Source organism: Calonectris borealis, chromosome 6 (assembly GCF_964195595.1).
Source record: "Calonectris borealis chromosome 6, bCalBor7.hap1.2, whole genome shotgun sequence".
Classification (NCBI taxonomy): domain Eukaryota; kingdom Metazoa; phylum Chordata; class Aves; order Procellariiformes; family Procellariidae; genus Calonectris; species Calonectris borealis.
This window is the reverse complement of record NC_134317.1, coordinates 6,314,985-6,336,141: the sequence shown is the minus strand read 5'-3', so window position 1 is coordinate 6,336,141 and position 21,157 is coordinate 6,314,985. Positions and strand designations below refer to the sequence as shown.

Genomic DNA, 21,157 nt, shown 5'->3' with positions numbered 1-21,157 from the left:
TTAAGAAATGTTGTGTTTCCTACCTGGTGTCTGTATGAGCACAGAAAGGAAGGAAACTGGCAGGTTTAGAACTGCAAGACATTTTATTTTCTGTGACTAGGCATAATTTTTTCATTTCTTCACATTTTTAAAATAATTGATTATTCAAAAAAGCTGTATTTAAAAGGTATATTAAATTTGGTGCATTAGCTCAGTTTTATTTTTTCTGCCAAGAAAATTTAGGATTTCATGGTCATTTATGTAGTAGGACCTATAGTTGGAGCTACATCATTCTTGTACCACGTTGAGGGACATGCTGTATAAGAGGTTGGGTTTGAAAGGCAGCTATTCTAAACTGTTCAACTGTTTCACAAAGGTATGCATCTCAGAATAGCTCAGCAGAAGGCCTCCAAATGTAGGCGACAAACAGAAACTCAGGCAATTCTCATTCTTAGTATTTTCTACTTGCTTAGCCTTCCTGCTGCTTAATTGTTTTGAGGTGCCAGCCTCGCTCTGCGCACCACAAGGGACTTCAGACTGTTAAAATGACATTATGAATTTCATTCCAGGAAATGGGTACTAACTCTTAGATGCTATTATGCTCTACATGAAAATGCTTGCATTCCCTTCTAAACTGGGGAGCCAGACACTTTGCAAAATCCGGGTTCAGAGTCATATGGGTGAGCCTGGAATGGCCTGAGTTTTGATGTTCTAGAGTCTGATGCGTTTTGTACTAAACAATTTCTCATGTCAGATTAGCTATCAAAAGACAGCTGAAAGTCGATAGACATGCAAGACCAGCGTATCAGCCATCCAACTCCTTTTCATCAGAAATGGCTAACAGTGGGTGTGTTGTGAAGAGCGATTTCATCATAGGAACAGCTATGATTTTACAGCATCCTCTGAAAATCTTAAGTAGCAAAGCATATTTTTGCCACTGATCTCTGCATCTGATGCCATCAGATTGATGAATTATCAAACAGTAAACAGATTTCAAAATTGGAAGAAAATGACTAATAACCAATGTCAACTTGTAATTGTGTGTCTGAAGCAGCTTCTTCTATTTAACCTTGCTCTCCCTCCTATGGAATCCACAAGTGATAAAATATTGCTCCTGAAGGACCCAAGATGCGATGCTATCCTTCAATTCAGACTACCAATGAATTCTTTAGAAAGGACTAGAGCCATTCAATCAACTGTTAGCATACAAATTCACTGTGGAATAAGCTTCCAGTGCCGTTCAAAGAAAATTTAAAAAAAAAGAAAAAAGAAAAAAGTGCTATTTTTTTAACCAAACAAATTTGAGAAGCTAGATATAGGGGGGAAAAAGGTAAGAAATTCCTTGTTTTACAAGTGTTTTACACTTTCTTTTTGTTCACCACTTAATGGGAAGTAACAAGCAGACAATCTCAACAGAAAAGATAGGATGAACATAATAAAAGCACACCAAACACTACCTTAAGGGTACAGAGGAAGACAGTGGGAAGGTTTCTTAAATAACAATATTACTTGAATGAAACTGTACATCATTTATTAAGATGACCACGGTTCCCTAAAAATTAAGGGTAAAACCCTTTCCTTATTGAGTACAGACAAAATGCATCATGATGTAGAATGTCGTAAGAGGTCATTAGCATACATATCATAAAAGCGGACTGCTAGAAAAGCTGGATTACTAGAAAGATTTTAAAGGCCATATGTACTATTACAATCAACCAATTAATTGCCTGGGTAGAATAGTCCAAAGACTTTTATCAAAGTGGTTCTCTTATAAGAAAGCAGTATGTTTTACTTAATCTACCTTATATTTTAAGAAAAAAATCAGCAAATATTTATTTCAAGTACTAGGGAATCCACCTCCCATAAGGAATTCAATGTTTTAATTGATGCAATTATTAATTAATTGCATGTTCCACCATTTCCATTTCAGCTACCGGATTGTTTTTGATGTAACCCTATCATTTACCTACCTAGCTACCTGGACTGAGCTTGTTTTCTTTTATTAATGTAAAGTTCGTTCATGCATGAATACTCCCAAATCATTGTTATAGACACTTTGTATTTTTATGTTTCATATTTTATACAAATGTTTTTTCAAAGCAATTTTTATGGGTTTAGTAGCTGTATTTGCTCTAGTGACTGGCAGAAACATCCACATTTGAAAGGAAACAAGTTCTGCATTCTCTGGAAAAAAGGCATTTGCAAGTCTATTTTCAACTAATAGCCATGAGGATGAAATGCTTTAAATGCACCCATGAGTTACCTAGTCTTCAGCTCCTTTGAATGATGCTTCCACACTTCGTGGGCACCAGCATTCATTATTTAAAAGCAGGCGGAAACACAGGAAAATGTAATCCCCACTCCCCCTTTCCCCATACGTATGCACTTACCTGACTGGCAGTGCAGTTCGATAAGCATGTCTTGTTATCCGCAGCAAGGTAAAAGTTAGTGGGACAGGCACAAGTATACATCTTGTCAGGGGCTAGAAGGCATAAATGACTGCAACCACCATTGTTTAGTGTACACAAATGTTTAGACACTGTGGACAGAACAGGAAAAGAATATTAGAGCCTATTATTTCAGTATATTTCAGGGCATCTGCTTTATAGAGGAAGAAAAATGTATTACACATACTGTTTTTACAATGAAGCAATCTTTTCCTTTTGCCTTTAAGCTATTCTCTGTTGTATGCGAAAATTAATTATTACTATGGATGTAGATTCGATACTGAAAGAATGAGAGGAAGAAAAAGCACTAGTTTTTTTTTTTATAATGAGACAAAAAATTAGCTTATCTAGGTCAAGTGCCAAATTGTATTCAGTTACAATTCAAATACATGAGGAGATGAGACACAATCGTAACGCCTATCTTTTCTGACATTCCCTCAGTCCAACAAGTTTCTAAATAAAAGTATTGTTCTGTATTATTAACACTCTCTTACTTTTCAAGTAAAAAGGTTAAATGTTTCAAGTTCCCACCCTGATAACTGGTAACTCAGACTGTAATGCAACTTAACAGGTCCGTACTTGGTCAGTATCTGGGTTAATTTTTAAGCACCCAAATTGGTATCTCGTCACTGAACAAGATATATCACATTTATTTAATACCAGATATATTTACAACGTTAATCACAGATTTATGTTTAAAAATGTTAATTTGAAAACTTCCACAATTTGAAACAAAACAGAAATAAAAATAAATCACTGCAGATGATAAACAAGCTTCCATTAACTCAGCAACTGGCTACTAAGTGAAATACATCAATGTACTGTACAGAAAGCATAGACAAGATAATTACCATCAGGTTGCCTGTAAGAATGATACACCTGGATGTCTGTTATGGTATGCCACGAGTTAATCAGTGATAGTCTGTCTGATCCAGAGGTTTTGTGGGCACGGCTGAGTGATTTGGTTTTCCCGTCCGTCCAGTAGACATAGTCTTCAAACAATGTTAGTGCAATCACCCCTGGAATATCTTGATTAGGGACTGTAAGAAGAGATGCTAAGATTAATGTTCACTCTTGGAAGACTGCCAGTTAAAATATTCCATACTGCATGGGTTGACAGATACAACTGCTATATAATGTCTTGAGAATAATTGTCATGACAATATGTCAAGCCTAGAGGGTTCTTTATTACCAGTTATGATAAAGATGGATGGGGTACGAGCTCTGCTTGCTTACAATTAGTTGGCCCAATCAGTGTTAAGGAAATGAAAGAATTTCAGTTAAAAAAAATCACCTCCAGATTCTAAACCAATGATATGTAAAGCTTTAAAGAAGTACATAACATAAATATAACTTAACCTACTCTTTACAGAAGGCTAATATTCATTTGCTGTTTTAGGGGAATAAAAGTTATTAGAAAACATCCAAAACGTAAGGTATACATCTCCAGATGCACTGTGTTTAACACCCTTTAAGACAATTAATAGTATTTTATTTCGGTAAAATATACTGACAAGAGAGACAGGGGGAAAAAAAAAAGTTTTGCATTAAAATAAACATAGCAGTAAGAGGGCTTACTGCTTATTCCCAGCATAACCAACCACACAATTTAAAAAAATAAAGTGATGATAATACACTATTGTTACAACATCACAAAATTATGAGCCAACACCATTTTAAAAAGGATGGAAGGACAAAAGGGAGAAAAAGCTTTTGAGCGTTCTTTATCCTACTGTATACTCTGTAATCTTGAACTATTTGTTCTTGGTAAACATAAACTGAACTCCATTTTTTTTTCTTCTTTTATCGTATATAGCTGTAATCACAAATGTCACAGGAGAATATCTGACCACAATGGTCAATTTGTAAACTATAATCTTTTGTCGCTGAATCACTCTAATTACTGATAGAGATGAAAAGGCAGATCAGAGCAGCTGAGTCTGCCATTTTTAACCAGCATATCCTTAACACCTTTACCTTGTTTTCTTAGGTGAAAATAGCTTCATATTTTTACCTGGAATGTGCTTAAATAGAGTTGGCAAATCTCAAATTCCAGTTGGAACATTTCATAGTTCACTGACAACTGATGACTGATACTGAGTATACGGAATGACAACTCAGCAAATCCAATTTCATATACAATATTCTTGCCGATAGTGAACTCCAGTGTAGAGTATGTTGCCTTCTGGTCAAGGAAACCTTGCTTCTTAGACCTGAAATTATTTTCCCTTCTTGTATATTTACATATACCATAGCCATCATACTGAAATAACAGTATGATAATTCTTTTAAAGAGCTTCATAACATTTCTAAGAAATTAGTCAAAGTGCAAAGAAATCTTAATTTTGGCACTTATTACATAGGCAACTTTGGCATGGTTCCTTACATAGTACAGTACCCCCAAGAAAAGCTATTTCCCTTATTTGTAGAATCATGTTGTGAAAAGGGGGTTTACAAACTAGAAGTGAATCACTCCCCATGGCGATTGTTGCTATCCTGGTTGGAGTTGCTATCTGAGTAAGGAAGGGAAGAATTCTTGAAGTACCATTACTTTTAGTTTTGCTGCCAAAGTAACAAATCAAGCACAACAAAACAAGAATACAGAACTATAAGTACAGGTATTTCCATTATATTGATTCCTTTTCCTCTTTCGTCTTTTTCCTTATTTTCTCACCACTGGATTTATCAGAATAAATTGCAAGAAAAACCTCCTAGATTTGGGAAAACACCCAAAAGCTAGACCAGGATTTGTCTGTCCACTGGAGGACCTATATGTATTATCACCTAATTAGACCAACTACTTGCATGTTAATTTTATCCCCACTCTGTTCTGGAGCAAACTAAATAATTCCCTTGGTGCAGAAAATAAGCTTTAGACTAGACAATAGTACCCAGCTTCACCCTAGATGAGTGTGGGGGGATCTCTAGCACTGCAAAAAGAGAAACGAACCCTACACCTAGTCACAACTGAGCCCAAGCAGTCAAATCCCAGTCATTACCTGTTTTTTTTCATGTTCTTTTGCTCAACATGAGTGATTTTCCTTGAACCTTTTTGAGAGATTCCTTAAGCTCTGCATACATCTTTGATAATGATGAATTCAACCTACTACTGTTCCAGAAAAGGCATGTGTATCTAATTCTAATTTTAAAAAGTGAATGATCTTTAAAATGCTTTAGCATAATTATTAATTGGTAATACTAATTATAATATAATATGCTTACTACCAGATTACTGCAATTAATTAAGGAAGCATAGAATTTACACATTCATGTCATTTGGAAAAAGGAAATTATAATTCTGAATTATTTCAGAATTATTAGTTCATCAAAATCTCTGTACATGCATGCTCTGTTAAAGAACCACCTTTTGATTTGAATCACTATCCAATATCTCAGCAGATCCCTGAAAAACTGGACTCTCTCAGACTTCCTCTGTTGCTTCTCTCCCCAGTTAGTTACTTCATTGAATTTAAGTCATTCAGTTGTTTTATTGTGCTATTATATTTACCAGGGGATTTTGAGTACATCTGGGCACAATCCATTGTGCTATCTTTATATACAAAGATTTAGGTATATTAAACTCAGCACTTTTTATTTTAGGTAGATTATAAACATTTGCTATTGAAAGTTTTCTTGTAACTTTTAAGTCATGTGATTGTGCCGCAGTACAAAAATTAAAGAGCAAGCAGGAACTTTAGGTGCATCTGCAAAACTGCAGGAGATTCCCCACTGATCAGGGCAGTTTCTAATGAGAAATACAAACCAGGCTGACAGAAGAAGCAGGAAGGAACGGCAGAAAGAGAAACTGCTACTCTGAGTGAAACCCTAAAGCTATCCGTAAAGCTATTTATTTCATTTTTGCTTGTGTTCTGAAAAAATACCTGTTCATATAAATTATGACCCTTGCTGCTACTTTTGACATCAAATTAAAAATTTCAAAGATACCACTCCAGTCTTCCTAAATAAAATAAACGTGCTTTTTTCTTTGTCTGTTTTCTCTTATTCTGATCACAGTTAAGATTAAAATCAGAATAAACAGGCATGTAAAAGCCTTAATGCACATGAAGAGGATTTACATAAGAAAAATATTTTGATTTGGTTGTTTTTATTATTCCCCACCAATGAAAAATACGTCTAGCAGTCTCCTCTTTTTGGCCATCCAGGAATTACAAGTAAACACCATATCCTGAGTACAGAAGTATGAGTAAATGCTTCCTTTTGTTTCTATGTATGTTTGTGGGTTGCCATACAATTAATCTTAGCTTCAATGGATTATGCATACATCAGAATCCAGATGAAACTTTATATTCATTAACTAAAAAATAGTCAAGAGAGTAAAATGTACTGTCTGGAGTCTCTCATCACACCTTATTAATAGGGAAACTAAGTTTAATGTGTGGCGTAAAATGTTAAATACTACGGTTAGAAAGCTGCATTTCAGAAAACAGCTGATGACCCAAGTACGTTTTTCTTTTTTTTAAAGCCAATTCTGTAAGCACCAGGTTTAGAAACTAAGATTTTCCGACTACCCTAAAACCAAAACCACAATATACAACACAATGTAACAAATATTATCTTCTCTTTTTTATGTTCTTTAAAAGAACTATGACAAAGTGTATCTGTTTCTAAAAATTGGATTTTCCATTATTGCCACATATTGGTCAAAAGTTGAAAATGTCAATGAGTTAAGCTCTCGCAGATTAAGGTTGTCGTTTGTTCTGCCACTATTTCTGACCTCTAGATAAAGAGAGCAGTTCATTCTCCAGAATGACCTTTGAGTAACTTTATAATTTTAATGGGCTTCTGTGTTACAGTCAACTTATCATTAAGTAATGTTCAACACAAATTTGATCAAAATTCTTTCAGCAGCTTCCATCATTTATGGCTGGAAAAGCTATAGGTGTTCTGTTGTGACTATGAAACTTAGAGAAAGTTTCTAGTTTTCTACTGGGGTTTCATTTTATACATAAATCATGGATTCTCTTACACTGAATGGTAATCCCAAACAGTGCTTTACCAAACAACAAGAAGATGAAAAATGTGATAAGAAAGAGAAGGCAGAAAAGAGAAGGAATGCACAGGCCTACCGGAAAGCTGCAGAAAATAGGAGGAAGAAATACAGGTGTGTTGTAAAAGGGGAAAAAGGGGAGGCTTGCAACAGATTAGAAGCAGTGCAAAATAAAACCTATTAGATACTTGAACACAAATAAAATGACAATAGGTAACATGCTAAAGGGAGATAAAGTGCTACATGAACTTAAGGGAAGAAGAGCCACATAACTCCGTGAGAGGGAACGCGATTATGTAGACATATGAGAAGCATGCACAGACTTAAAATGTACGTCTGTCTCTCTTTTGCATTTTGTACTAATTTTGATCCAAGCATATAAATTTATATGCTGTAAGTCATATCTGTGATAAAAAGGTCTACTTTTCTCTTGTGTGAACTCTGTTTCCTTTATATTTTCTGAGTACCTCTACTTAAGCATAAAAAAATGTTCATTTGATTTCAGGGGTAAAAAACATGCCATCTAGGATTTCTTAATTACAAAATATGCTTACTGAAGAAGCCATACAGAAGAAGTGAAGCTCAATCTCACTCAGCTCTTATTGAAACACAAATATTTCCAAAAGTAAAAGCAAATACTCTAAACTAAAATGAATTAAAAAAAAAAAAAAAGGTCTCATTTTCAGCTGGTAAAATCCATGTGCCCAGAAAAAGTGTCCTTGAAAATGACAAATGCTGACTTCTTCTAACCAATAAAAACTACAAAAATATCTGTACTTTTATCATGTCCACCAAGGTTAGATTTTCTTTGGTGTTTGGCTCCTGTTCAAGCTGAAGCTGGCTGATCACTTCACTTCTGAGCTAGAAAGAGATCTGCCCTTTTCCTTTCCAAAAAGAAGGGACTGCAACCTTGCCATGCCCTTGTGCAAAGTCTGCAAGAAGAGAAAGGGTGAAAGATTCCTGCCATGCTCCTCCCAAAAATGCACCCAGATAGACTTCCAGTGCTGGTAACTGCTAAAAGTAATTAATTGTTGTTAAGCAACATTTTAAATTACCTTCTTCCTCCACCGTGGCATTAGAGCAGATTCTGTTTAAGAATTTTGGCACCCGAAGACAGAAAATTTACATTGGTGATAAAACCTTAAAAAACAGGCTACATTAGTTTGCATTCCACTCTCTGCAACTCTTGATTTCCTGAACTGCAACAAAATAAAAGTAAAAAGCCTACTGACATCTTGACCTAAATGGAACCAGTGATAAACTCTTAGGAAGAATTAAGAATCCTCCAAACACCATCTGCATTAAGGAAGAACAACCCTTAATAAGAAAATAGCCATTATACCTACAAAACCAAATAAACTTGGAAATTGCTGATCCTCTCTTGTGCCGAAATTACTGGCCCATACATCCTCTTTTTTCATTTGAACTCCCTTGTAAACATTTTTGTCTCATTTTACATTCAACTTGTAACCCCTTCGAGACACAGTCAATACTTTTTTATTTCTGTATAGTACTTACTCCTGGTACTTGCTCCTTTTGATAAAGAATTTGAAGTGCTTAGAAAATGAAATTAATAATGAATAATGACAATAAGATTATGTCTATTAAGTTTGCGAAAAAGTACGTAATTTGAACAGATTTAAGTATGTTACATTAAAACACGGGGTTTTTTTAAAGTTGAGACATTTTATAATCACTATTACTTTTATTAAATTGACACTTTGTTTAAAAAACCAAACCTTTCAAACTCAAATAACAGAAAAAAACATTATTCATAGACTATATACATTAATTTCAGTAACTGAAGCCAAGTTTCACAGAAAAAAAACATATATGTGAATATGTTTTTAGGATGATATTACTGATATTTTTAATGACAACATGTGCACGCAATACATATTTCTTTCTGCAAATGTAGTATATACATCGAACACCCATACTGGGTAAGTATGGAAGATAGAAGTCCTATCATTAAGTGGTAGCATATTTTGCCAGGCAAAATATTAAAAACTGAGAATATCTCAGTGTAATAAACTCACACAAAAATTGTTATACATCTGTTGCGAATGAGTGGTTTAGAGGCCGCTTAAAACATCCCAAAACTACTATCACAAAAGAAGCAGGAAATTTGGATTTAAAATTAAATCTAAACATCTTAAGGCACAAATGTATCTGTGGTATTAAAGCTGACAATTACATATGACTTATAATGACACCATGAGAAGAGATGAATAAATTTTCAAAAATCTGCCTATAAAATCAGTTGATCAAATCTGGGACTGAAATATTTTATTGTCCCACTTTATAATGTTTTATTGCGTTTTTAATTTCACTGCCAGTAGTTGCTTATATGTCAGTTACCCTGTAGTAGCACAGAATAGCATGCTGTCACAGCAGTGACTAAGTTATTCTCAAATATATACAAGTCACTATTCTAGCAGAATTACTCATAGTGTGCTAATGAGTTTCAAAGATTCTTTAATTAATTTTCAAATTTACATGCCCACCAGCCCCTATACCTTAGACTTGTGTCTTGTCACTGGTTTCAATATTCATCCCCACTCTGCCCCCCAAGCTATTCCTTCCTTCATCTTTGCCTCTCCATGCTCCTGCCCGAATTATCTCCTACCATCATCCAGCTATGAGTACGTAAACTGGTAAGCCCCTTCGGTTTATCTCATTTATCTTCTACCGCAGGTATAGGAACTGTTCCACACTCTGCAACTTTCTTCATCAAAAACGGGAGGCTGCCTCTTGCCTCCCATTTTTGATTGCTTTGATATGAATAGGGGGAGACATTGTGACACAAAAAAAAAACGTATTTTATGTTCTCTGTTCTGGTTGCTTTCTGATGGGAACAATTGCATGGAAAGTAATGCCCATGCCTTAAAATTTGTGATGGAGCATGTCCAACTCATATGGAAACTTCATAGACTTTAAAAGTGAATGTCTGCCAAGTTTTTAATGATCATGTAGAAAAATTATTTTCAGAAGTTTATAATCTAATCAAATTTGGACATATTATCACAGGAACAGTGGAAGATATAGAAACCAACCTGTTGGCAATCTTCATAAACTGGGCTCCATAAACTGGAGACCGTGGAACCTTAGAGTACTGTAACTGTGTGAATTGCCTTTAATATAGGTCAATCTGTGTATTTTTCCCTAATATTATCCTTTAAAAGAGATAGAATACAATAAAATAAAATAATCATATTTAGGAAGACATATAAATTGGAGAATTTTATCTGAACAATTATGAAAACTGAATCTAGAATGCAATAGCGGAGGTGAAGCAATTATCACGTTGTGCTATCAGATGTGGCTATAATGAGTAATTCTATAGACTCCTCAAAAGTTGGGAAAAAATTGCTGCAATATCAGAACTACTGTTTATTTTTCATCTGCTGGGAGAAACCGTTTGTTTACAGTTCTCTAATTTTTGAGCTATGAAAACTGCACTATAAATCTGGAAGGAATTGGTTTCTGTAATCTCTTAGATTACTTTTACATTAGGACAATTTCATAAATAACTGGATTTACTCTTTTATAAAACTCTGCTGGCAGAGTTCAGAATTAGACACAAATACTCACTTTCTACCTACAAAGTCCTTACAATCAGCAATTTTTGAAATTACAGGTGCTAAAAATGAAAAAAGGTTATAACCTCCAAAAACCCTTATACTTGATAGTTTAAAACTTGCATATATGTACACCAATTCTGAAGTTTCTGAGTAAACACTCAGGCAGAAGCCAATTCTGAAGAAAAGTTTTTTTCAAATTGAGATGCTATAGGAAAGTTTCTCTCTGCTAACTATATTACAGCTAAAGAAGTAATTTACGAATACTCAATTCATTTAAGGTTCAACAAGATGAAGCTATGCAGTGCTCAACTTTTGTCTTTACAGTATAAAACGTCAAAGAACTTGACACAGTTAAGGACTAATCTCAGCTCCGAGAAGCTTCTATACTTCCTAAACTGGACTATCAGATTCCACTTTTATAGTTTTATTATACTGAAATGCTCATCTTCAAAGAGTGAAATGGGAAAATGGTAGGCACCTCTGGGTTTTAAGAGCTCTGAAGGATAGGAAACCCTGCATGAGGCAATCAGATACCTAGGGAACTGCGAAGCTTGCATCTCCTCTGCGCAGTGGGAACCAAAAGCAGCTGTTAAGTCTGACAAATTCTTAAATGTTTTTTTTTTAAAGCTCACAGAAGTAAACCAGCTTAGTGCTTAGCCAGATTAGTGCTTCAATGCTTGCTTAATCATTTACTGTGCATAACATTTGTGAATGCTGCAGTGCTAAATTGGCTAAGCTCTGAAGACAGTTTACATAATCAAGCATTAAACTTCAAATAGATAAGCAAGGTCATTACTGCCCCTAGCGCCAAGAAGAGCTCCCAAGTGCTGTAAGATTTCTGGCCTAGTTAGCATGTTTTAAAAGTTCTTACTAGGACTGTCTTGATAATTATAAAAGCCCATTTCTCCATTGAAATGCAGAGGAACTTTAACAGAGAAAAGCAGCAGATGTTCCCTTTTCCTGAAAAATCTTTAAGATCCATATGAAAGAAAGGAAAAAAAACAAAACTTGTTGCAAAAAGTGTTAACGCTAAGATCTAAATACATGTAAACTCCCATTGCATAGAATAAACACTCCTTGGTTTAACATAAAGCATGTCACTAATTAGCCTAAGATTGTTCTCTTTGTCCTGAAGAAATATCTAGTGCAGAGCACAGAACACTGCAGTCTATCTCATACCATAATATCCCTTTATGATATAAGATCTACCCATTCTGACAAGATACTTATTTGCTGGGTCTTGTGAAATCTCTGTGGCATTTTCTGATACAGTTTGTAACAGGTAATCTAAGATCCAAAAAACATATTCTCAGAAAAAAATCACAGCAAGCTAGCCTTATCCTCAAAGGTCACAGAAACAGGTGAAAAAATACTTAGCTTATGATAACTAACTTCAGATTGCATCACTCACATGATTCCCATTTAGACTTTTTTCTCTGCACTCTGAGAATGTATTTTACGGTCATCATATGTGTGCCTTTATCCTTCTCCATTTGAAAACACAAAGGATAGAATAAACTCAAACATCCCTTAGTTAACTTTGACAATACAAAGTGTCTAAAAATGACAAAGGAAAATGGACCATGAAATCCATGTGAACAATACGTCAAGAAACACTGTTATCACAAGATATGAAACTGATCTTTCTCATTTAAGTGCTTATCAACATGGATTACAGTTTCTCATTTCAGAAAGCCAGAAGGGATCACAGTTTCACCTTCTCTAAACCCCAACCACTGAACTTCCCTGAGTTTCCCTTATTAAGAGAATTAATTTGCAATGGTTAAATTTTATCTTCCAGAAATATTTCTAATCTTCTGCTGAAACATGAAGACATGCAAAATTTATTTGGTAGTTTGTTCCAGGAGAAGCGGGGAGGCAGGGAAAAGATTTTGATTAAAGACAAATTGGTCATTATGTAGGAGATCTGCAAAATTCTCAAAGCACCCCTTGGAGCACATACAGGCATGTTTGATCTGTTTCAGACACCAAGAATTCTATCACTTCTTTGTTAAATCCACAGAAACTTTTCTACAACTCGATTTTGCTTCGATAATCACATTTTGAGTGAAGCTCCTAACAATAGAAATTGACAAACAGCATTAGTAAGCAGAAAATCTTCCTCCCACATAATTTAAATACCTCAGGATCTTTCTCCCAAAGCACAAGTTTCTTATTGCTTGAATGTTTTATATATCATTCGTTCTTTCAAAAGTAGTATGATACCAGGTTTACACAAAGTCACTGTCACTTATGGAGCTTGCCTCCGATATTTAACTGGTACCAAATTTTTATAAATTTTCATTCACAAATGGAAATGGTAAAACTATCGGGCATGAAAGCCTACAGAATGTCCAGTAATACTTGACTTCTAACACTTCTACTGTGACACCTAGAGAGTCAGACATGCTCTTTAAGCAGTCATGAATGCATTCAGATGTCTAAAACTAGCAGTGGTGGTGCTCTGTTGAACAAGAAAGAGAATTTGTTTTATGAAACACTGCTCCTCACTGGTAGCAGCTGTGGCTTCCTTCTTCTCTAGGTTCATATATCCTCAGGTGAAGACATTGATTCCCTGAACACAAAAACAGTTGAAGCTGATTTTACCCACTCGGGCCAGAGAAATCCACAGGCTGGAGACCAAGGCAATGGACACCAAAGACAGCATGACTGGAATTTTGCAGATATCTTCTGAAATTTAGTTACAGGAGGACATTTTCTGAGAAAGAAAAATTCTGAAACTTTCAGGTTGAAAGAGAAAATTGAGAAAGGTTTGACCACTGCAGTCAGATTAGGACTAAGAGACACACATCGACTATTATTTACTTCTTTCCTTTGAAAGATCCCGAAAGAAGAGTAAGAGGATAATTGTATGAGAACAAAATACCAGGATAGCAGCACAGGGAGTAACATCAAGAGGAGTATGGAGCTTTGCTTAATCTGTCAGAAAAATAGACTGTTAGCAGGAATCCAGCTGGCACTCAGGGGCATGTCTGGGCAAGTACTACTTGGATGTTACGACTGTCCTGTGATCGTGACAAAAACCACGGAAGTTAATGCTGAGATTAATGGGAATGTTTACAGCTGTCATAGCTATTGCTGTAGTCTCTCCAATCTACCATCTCAAATAACTGTCATTGAATTGTTCATTATCTATTTATAACTTACTATTCACGAATACAAGGGCTAGAAAACTGTTTGTTTGTTTGTTTTATTTCACAGCAAAGCTTCAATCTGAAAATAAAGTAGTTAGTTCATGAACTCTGGTTTTGAGAAAACCTGGAGGGACCCAGTATGAGATAAAAGCCTGAAAAAGCCCAAATGCATGAAGTTTTACCAGGACAGCAGAAGGTTTGGGTAAAGCTTGTGAAAGGGAGCTCAAGTAACAGTTTCATCTCAAAAAAACCAAAGAAACAAACAAAAACCAAAACCAGCACACCAATACTGAGTATTTAATATATTTGAATTAAAGTGAAAGATCTTTAATTATACCATTTGGAATATGAGAACTATTCATCATAGTGTAAAACATATTTTTTTTTAAACACTTTATAGATAAAAAGATACTAGCTTTTTAATTATCTGTCAGGTGAGAAGCAGAACACAGGGATAAAGATTACTTCATTACATAAGTATTTCAAAAGTTATTATTTTACCCATCTACCAGGAAGGCCCCAAATTATATTTGCAATACTGGTCTCGTTATTGACTCATGCTGAGCAGACTAATGGGTATTTCCAGGCTTTCTCAGGCTGGAGAAAAGGCTGCTTTTAGCCACATTTTGACACATGGCACACAGTACATATCCCTTCCATTTTTAACAGCCAAGTTACACTGGCTTTGTAACTTGGTTGAGAACATGTGTTGTGAATATACACTAGAAAACAGAATTGACAGAGCAGCCTCTGATTGCTGAGTCTGTTCCTAAAGTTTCTGTTTTCATTTGACATTTTTTCCATGGACATGTATTACTGCAAGTTTAAAAATTATTTGTATTCATAACAGAGAAGGAATATGAAAAACAACTTTTAAAATATTGATTAAAAGGAAAAAATGTATCAATAAAGGTTGCAAAAATGTTTTAAAGTACAGTTTTTGCATAATTATACATAACATGCAAAGCATCTTCAATTTAAAAATTATCAAAAAACTAAAAAAAAAAACTAAAAAAAAAAAAAAAAGAAAAGCTGTTAACCAACCTTTATGTCTATGAGATCCATCCATGTCAGAAAACTCAATATGATTTTCATCAGCCCAATACAGTCTATGGTTGACATAATCTATTGTAAGAGCCATAGGTCTAGATATCTGTGTTTCTATGACAACTGTTTGACTGGAGCCATCCATACCGACACGGCCAATGTGAGGATACTCACAACAATCAATCCAGTACAAGTATCTATAAAACAAAATACAACAGCTGCTTTGTTTAGAGATGCAAAAATAATAACAGTAAATAATTAATTTATTTAGTTGGTCTCAAGAATAAATCAGTAATTATTCCATAATGTTTCCATTTTCCAGATAGATTTTTGGATTTTTCTAGACCTGTCTGTAAATGAGTGTGCTAAATGTAAAGAGTTTGAATAGCAGAGTCCTCATGTTAGATGTGATTTCATCAAATTCCTTATGGACTAGTAAAAAGTGCATTTAAATTGCTTAGTCTTGATACTTTAGAATTTGAAGTACCGCCCAGATTGGACTTCACGAATTTCATATCCTGCAAAAATGGTATCATTGCTAAACTTATGACAAATATTGTATTACAGTTACTTTTTTTTTTTAGCACATATTACAAAACCTTGTTTTGTTGTTAATAGTAGTATGATGCAAATTATATTACTTCAAGAAGTACTAGTTCCAAAATATTAGAACAGTTTCTCACATAAAGGGCTTAACAATGGGTAAAGCACTGAGAAAGACTGTTGGAAAGCTGAGTAGCAATTTTCTCTTTAATATGCTATTTAGCCACAATACAGAGCATGTTTTTTAAAAAAAAAAAAAAAAGAAAAAGAAAAAATCCTATTATTTGATACATGGATGCATGTTGCTACTGCTGTATACCATTATTTAAAACCTCAGGAGAGATCTTTCCAGCTGGGAAGCTGATGTGGACAGGCTCTCAAAAACCCATATTCTTAATAGCCACCTGGAATACCATTTGTGTGCAGGAGAAAATGGTGGCCTTAAGAACAGCTACAGGTATCCTACAACACACAGGTGCAATATGTTGGCACTGAGCCTCTCCACATAGGCAGTAGAGAAAGGGAACTTCCTCCACTGATTCCAACAGAAAACTTTTTCTTTGGAAGCATATGATTACTATGGTATGGCATCAGCAATATAGTTGATTTAGCATTTCTCATTTGTGAGAAAAAACCTAAGATACAATTAATACTATTTCAAACAGTAACTCTGAGTTTGAAATGCAAACACAGTTTTTATTTCCAGCAGCTTTCCAAATTAAAATAAGCGAACAAAGAAATAAATATATTTATTAACAAAAAAACCCAAACAAACAAAAAAAAGAGCTTGGCTTCGGAAAGCTAACTCTGTACACATACAGTGCACTGAGCAGGAGCACAATAAGTTTATTATGCCTGTGTATATCTAAACCTTCCTAGAAGACTGGCACTCTCTGTACAAACTTTGTAGAGTTGATTTTTGCATACACAGGGAACATACCCTGGATGTCCAGGCAACCAGAGAGAGATACCATGTTTTGGTATTTTGAATACATTTAACAAATGACCACATCCTCCCTGCCAAATTTTACAGGGAAGAAAGGGTACAGTTACAAGAAAATTCAATGCTAGTTTTAAGAACTGATAGAAAATGGCTTTTCTCTTAAAAATAGTAAAGTAGATAGATTACATTTCTTAGCTAGGAAATACACTGCTTTTATTTATTTAGGTAGAGTCCAGACCAACTCAACAATTTTCTGCTGTCACTGACACTTGAGATGATTACTAGGATTTAGAGATGGAAAAGAATTGTTAATTTGCCATGATACTAGAAGAGTGTTATAAGACACTACAATAGCTTTATTCATCCAATTTATGCACATGTATCTTAATTTCCACAAAACAGAAAGCAGTACATACAGAATTCAGATCTGAAAAGATATAGGGCAAACTTTCCATAGTCTATATCTCATTTTTTCATGGACTAGATAATAAGTTAAGTATTACTATTCAAAAGTATTACTTCTCTTCAAGATTATGTGCAGCGTAAATATTTATTTAAGAGAACACATTTGGTTAGAAATTCACCAGGTTTTAATGACTTCCAATTAAATGTACACTGATGTTTTAGTGGATAGTTTTAATATAGATGATGGTTTACTGGTGAATTGAGAGGCCTCTCTTTATGAGGCATTAACTGCATATTGAGTCATATAGACTCAGTGACCAATGGCTGTGGCATTACACATATTGTCACACAAACACGAAATACCTCAAGGGTTTTATGCATTTTCTGTTTCAAGAATATAAAATCTTTCTTATTCTATCATCTGAATTAGATGCTGCATGAAATAGTTAGATGGTTTATTTGAGTCTCTCTAATGCTGAATTGGTTTCGATCAAATAGAAATGGCTAGAAAGTTTCTGTTTAAAATAACCCAAACAAACAGAAAAAAGTAAAAAGGGCTTGTATCTCTTGGGGTTGGACAAGACGACCTTCAGTAGTCCATTCCAACCTCAACCATTCTGTGATTCTGTGAAAATCCAATATTAAATAAATTTGTTAATGGAAAGATGATTTCTTTTCTTTCTTTCTTTTTAAAATTCATAGTATTAGGTTAATTTTCTCAAGGACATCAATTTTATGGGAAAAAATATAACCTTTTAAAATTATAATATAACTGTGAAAAAAAATGTCCATGGTTCTTATAGCTCTCACACCAGTCAAGAAATCAAAAATGGTGGTGATGCTCAAAACTGCTGTCAGAATACCAGCACAGATTTATATTAATAAGTAAATTATAAGTTATGCAATAATTAATAAAATTAACAATTAAAGTTACCAGTTAACAAACTACTTTAACTAGGCAGTTCTCACTTCTTATCATTGTTGTTGCAATAAATTTTTCAAGCATATTGATAATTTCAAATTTCTGAAAACTAAAGTTAGAAACTACATCTCCCCTTGTATCCTAATATTTAATCAGTCCACTTATTAGACTTGTCTGAAAGATCAAAACTTTAATTTTATAGAGTAAAAAAGGCAAAAGCTATCTTCAAATTATGGAGAATTAAACATTTTCACTCTTCCATTAACATGCAAAAACTATCAGAAAAAAGCCTTCAGATATGTGGTAGTAGAATGGCCTAAATTATTTTGGAAACTACTAAACACAGAGAAGAGTGCTAACAAGACAGTTCAGTGAATAAATGAAACAAAACATAAGAAATGTCCTTCATGTAATATGAACTTTTTGTTAACTAGTAACACACTTAAAAAAAGATAGGGATATTTTTTGAAATGTCTGCTTTCCGCCTACCAAAAGAAAACATTTATAGAGTAGTAAATATAACAAAACATGGTTTAGTACCTGCATTCATCTTTCTATTATACCAATTTTATATGTAATGAGGATATAGCAAGCATTGTGAATGCATTTTAGACTACTGATATCCAGTGTAGCTGAAAGTTAGATAATAAAAAACTAATCAGTATTTCCTATCTTCTGTTTTTATAAAAAATATTTAAATAGAAAATTAGGATTAAATATGAATTACTGCAAAATGGCTGATTCATACCCAGCTTGAGGATCTAAGGACAGATCTCTAGGAAACTTCACTCTTTTGCTCACAAGGATGGTAGGGTATAAGCCATTGAGTTTAGACACCTCAATAATTCTCTTTTCTGTGTCAGACCAGTAGAGATTCTTCCCAATCCAATCAACAGCAAGTGCATTGGGAACAGCTGTATTGTGGACTACCTAGAAAAGGAAAAATTACATAAATTAGTCATCTAAATACCGTGAAAAGGAACAACAATTCAAGAGTTAATAATACCAGAATATTGAGAGGTTGCATATATGATACAGTGACATACAACATGCAAAACATAGGTATTATTCCCTGTTAAACAATGACACTTCTGAAGTAATGACACTTCTTAAATAACTAAGACAACGTGACACTTTCCTTACAGTAAGGGAGAATGGAGAACACCATGATGTAGTAAATATCAAATTTCCAACATCCCTGCATTATGCACTAAATTTTAAGAATTTTGTATCTTTCATTTTTCATCTTAAGTTTCCAATTTTCCTTTTGTCTTCCTTTAAAAAAAAAAAAAAGACAACTTTTTTCCCTTTACTATTCTGTTTATTTTTCACAGAACAGATCAGAGATGAGGCTTCTCTCCCCATAGCGTGCCCTCAAACATGTCTGCTTATTAGCTCACCAGTTCTCTCACCAGTCTACATCGGCATATATTTCATTTTAATATCACAGTGGTGCCATATGTCATCATGACAGATAAGGGCACTCAACTCAGGCAAACAGAAAAAGATTACCTAATTGGAAAGTAAATACTGAGCTTTTATTTCCAACATTCATATGGCAGAAGAAAGAGGAACTTTCTAAGAATTACTTAAATTTCAAAAGGACTGCTTTATTAAGGAATAAACCAAGAGACAGAAGCAATTTAGGGACCTACTGGAAAGCCTACGCTCTACTGACAGGGATGTGCTATTCTCAAGGTTTTTGATGACTTGAATAATTTTGAGACTTGAACAAACACCTCTAGATATACATGATTACAAATCTCATCATGACTGTATGACTCAATCTTGCTTGGCTGGGCGTACTTCATGTTAAGTGTTGACTGACATTTGAATATTGCCAATCATTAGAGTCCAACTTCTTCTAGGCTTAAAAATTCTATTCCTGATAAGGTCTATTCTGACCTATTCTATTCCTGATTAGGTCCTGATTAGGTCTGTGCATCTAGAACTTAAGGAAAAAAAAAAATCAGAGAGAGCAACACTTGAAAATATTTGAGATTTCTCAAGTACTAATAATGGGTTTATTACTATAGTGTACATTCTGATTTATCATCATCTTCACCACTAAAAGCATGTGCAATAGAGTATAAACTTTACACACAAACCTGATTATGCATAACTGGATGTGTTATTTTAAATTTCATTTACCATTTGAAGATACTGAAAAGCCTTCAAGATAAGAAGGGACACTGTGAGATACTTTAAACCAATTTTATAGTTATGAATATGTAAAAGCATCCTTTCAGGTTATTACATTATTTATCACCTTATAAAATCTTTTTAAAATTAAATCCAGACATGCACCAATTTTTTAATATGAACAAAATACTTTATTTTCTAATACCTTAGCACTCCCAGCTTCACTGTTTTCTAAATGTGTAATTGCAGCAACTGCTGCACTGTAACATGGGACATTTCATGTAGAAAAATGCAAACTTAGATAGTGGTTTAGTTACACTATCTAGAAGCATCAACCAAAGTAATTAGTCTCTCTTTTCTGATGAATTTTCCTTTGGAGGGTCACTTTAAGCTTATTCCAGTCACTGAGATCACCAGTGTGACATTTTATGTACGCAATCCAGCTTACTACAGCATTTTCCAGTAACAGATTTCATTTGAATCTACAATACTATACATAAAACACTGTGTTAATGTTTGAACACATTTATGTGAAAAGGTTGTTTGCTTCATTTGTATAAATATCCCCTCCATGATCAAGTGCAGAAGAAAAATGCGATGTTATCAGGTTTCCCAGACCAAGAAAGCTAGAGTTGGTATGCTGAAAAGATGCTATCTTCTAAAAGGGAAATCCTAGGTAATATATCAAATAGTATCATTTACACTAATAGTGTATTTATTTATAGTAAATAATAAAACAAGAAGTATGAAGGAAATAAAATAGGAAATTTATACTTCAAGGGAAAAGGTTGTGATCCATAAAACCTCTCTTTCATGACAAAAATAAAATTAAAATATTTGAACAGGCTTACTGGGAAACTAATTATTTGTAACATCAATTATTAAATATATGCTATGGTAACCTATTACAATCTAAGTTAAAGAGACAAAGTTATCATTTGGCACTGGGTAAAAAAAGACTGACAGAATACCAGACAGCTAC

General features: G+C 34.2%; 1 protein-coding gene across 1 annotated transcript in view; it reads right to left on the bottom strand.

Moving 5' to 3' along the window:
* Positions 1-21,157, bottom strand: part of LRP1B (LDL receptor related protein 1B) — a 575,589-nt gene that overhangs the window by 90,260 nt on the left and 464,172 nt on the right. The window contains exons 58-61 of the mRNA XM_075152715.1: positions 18,782-18,963; positions 15,218-15,417; positions 3,278-3,466; positions 2,370-2,518 (exon numbers count right to left, since the gene is read on the bottom strand). Coding sequence (XP_075008816.1) covers positions 2,370-2,518; positions 3,278-3,466; positions 15,218-15,417; positions 18,782-18,963 — 720 coding nt within the window. The remainder of the gene's footprint in view (positions 1-2,369; positions 2,519-3,277; positions 3,467-15,217; positions 15,418-18,781; positions 18,964-21,157) is intronic.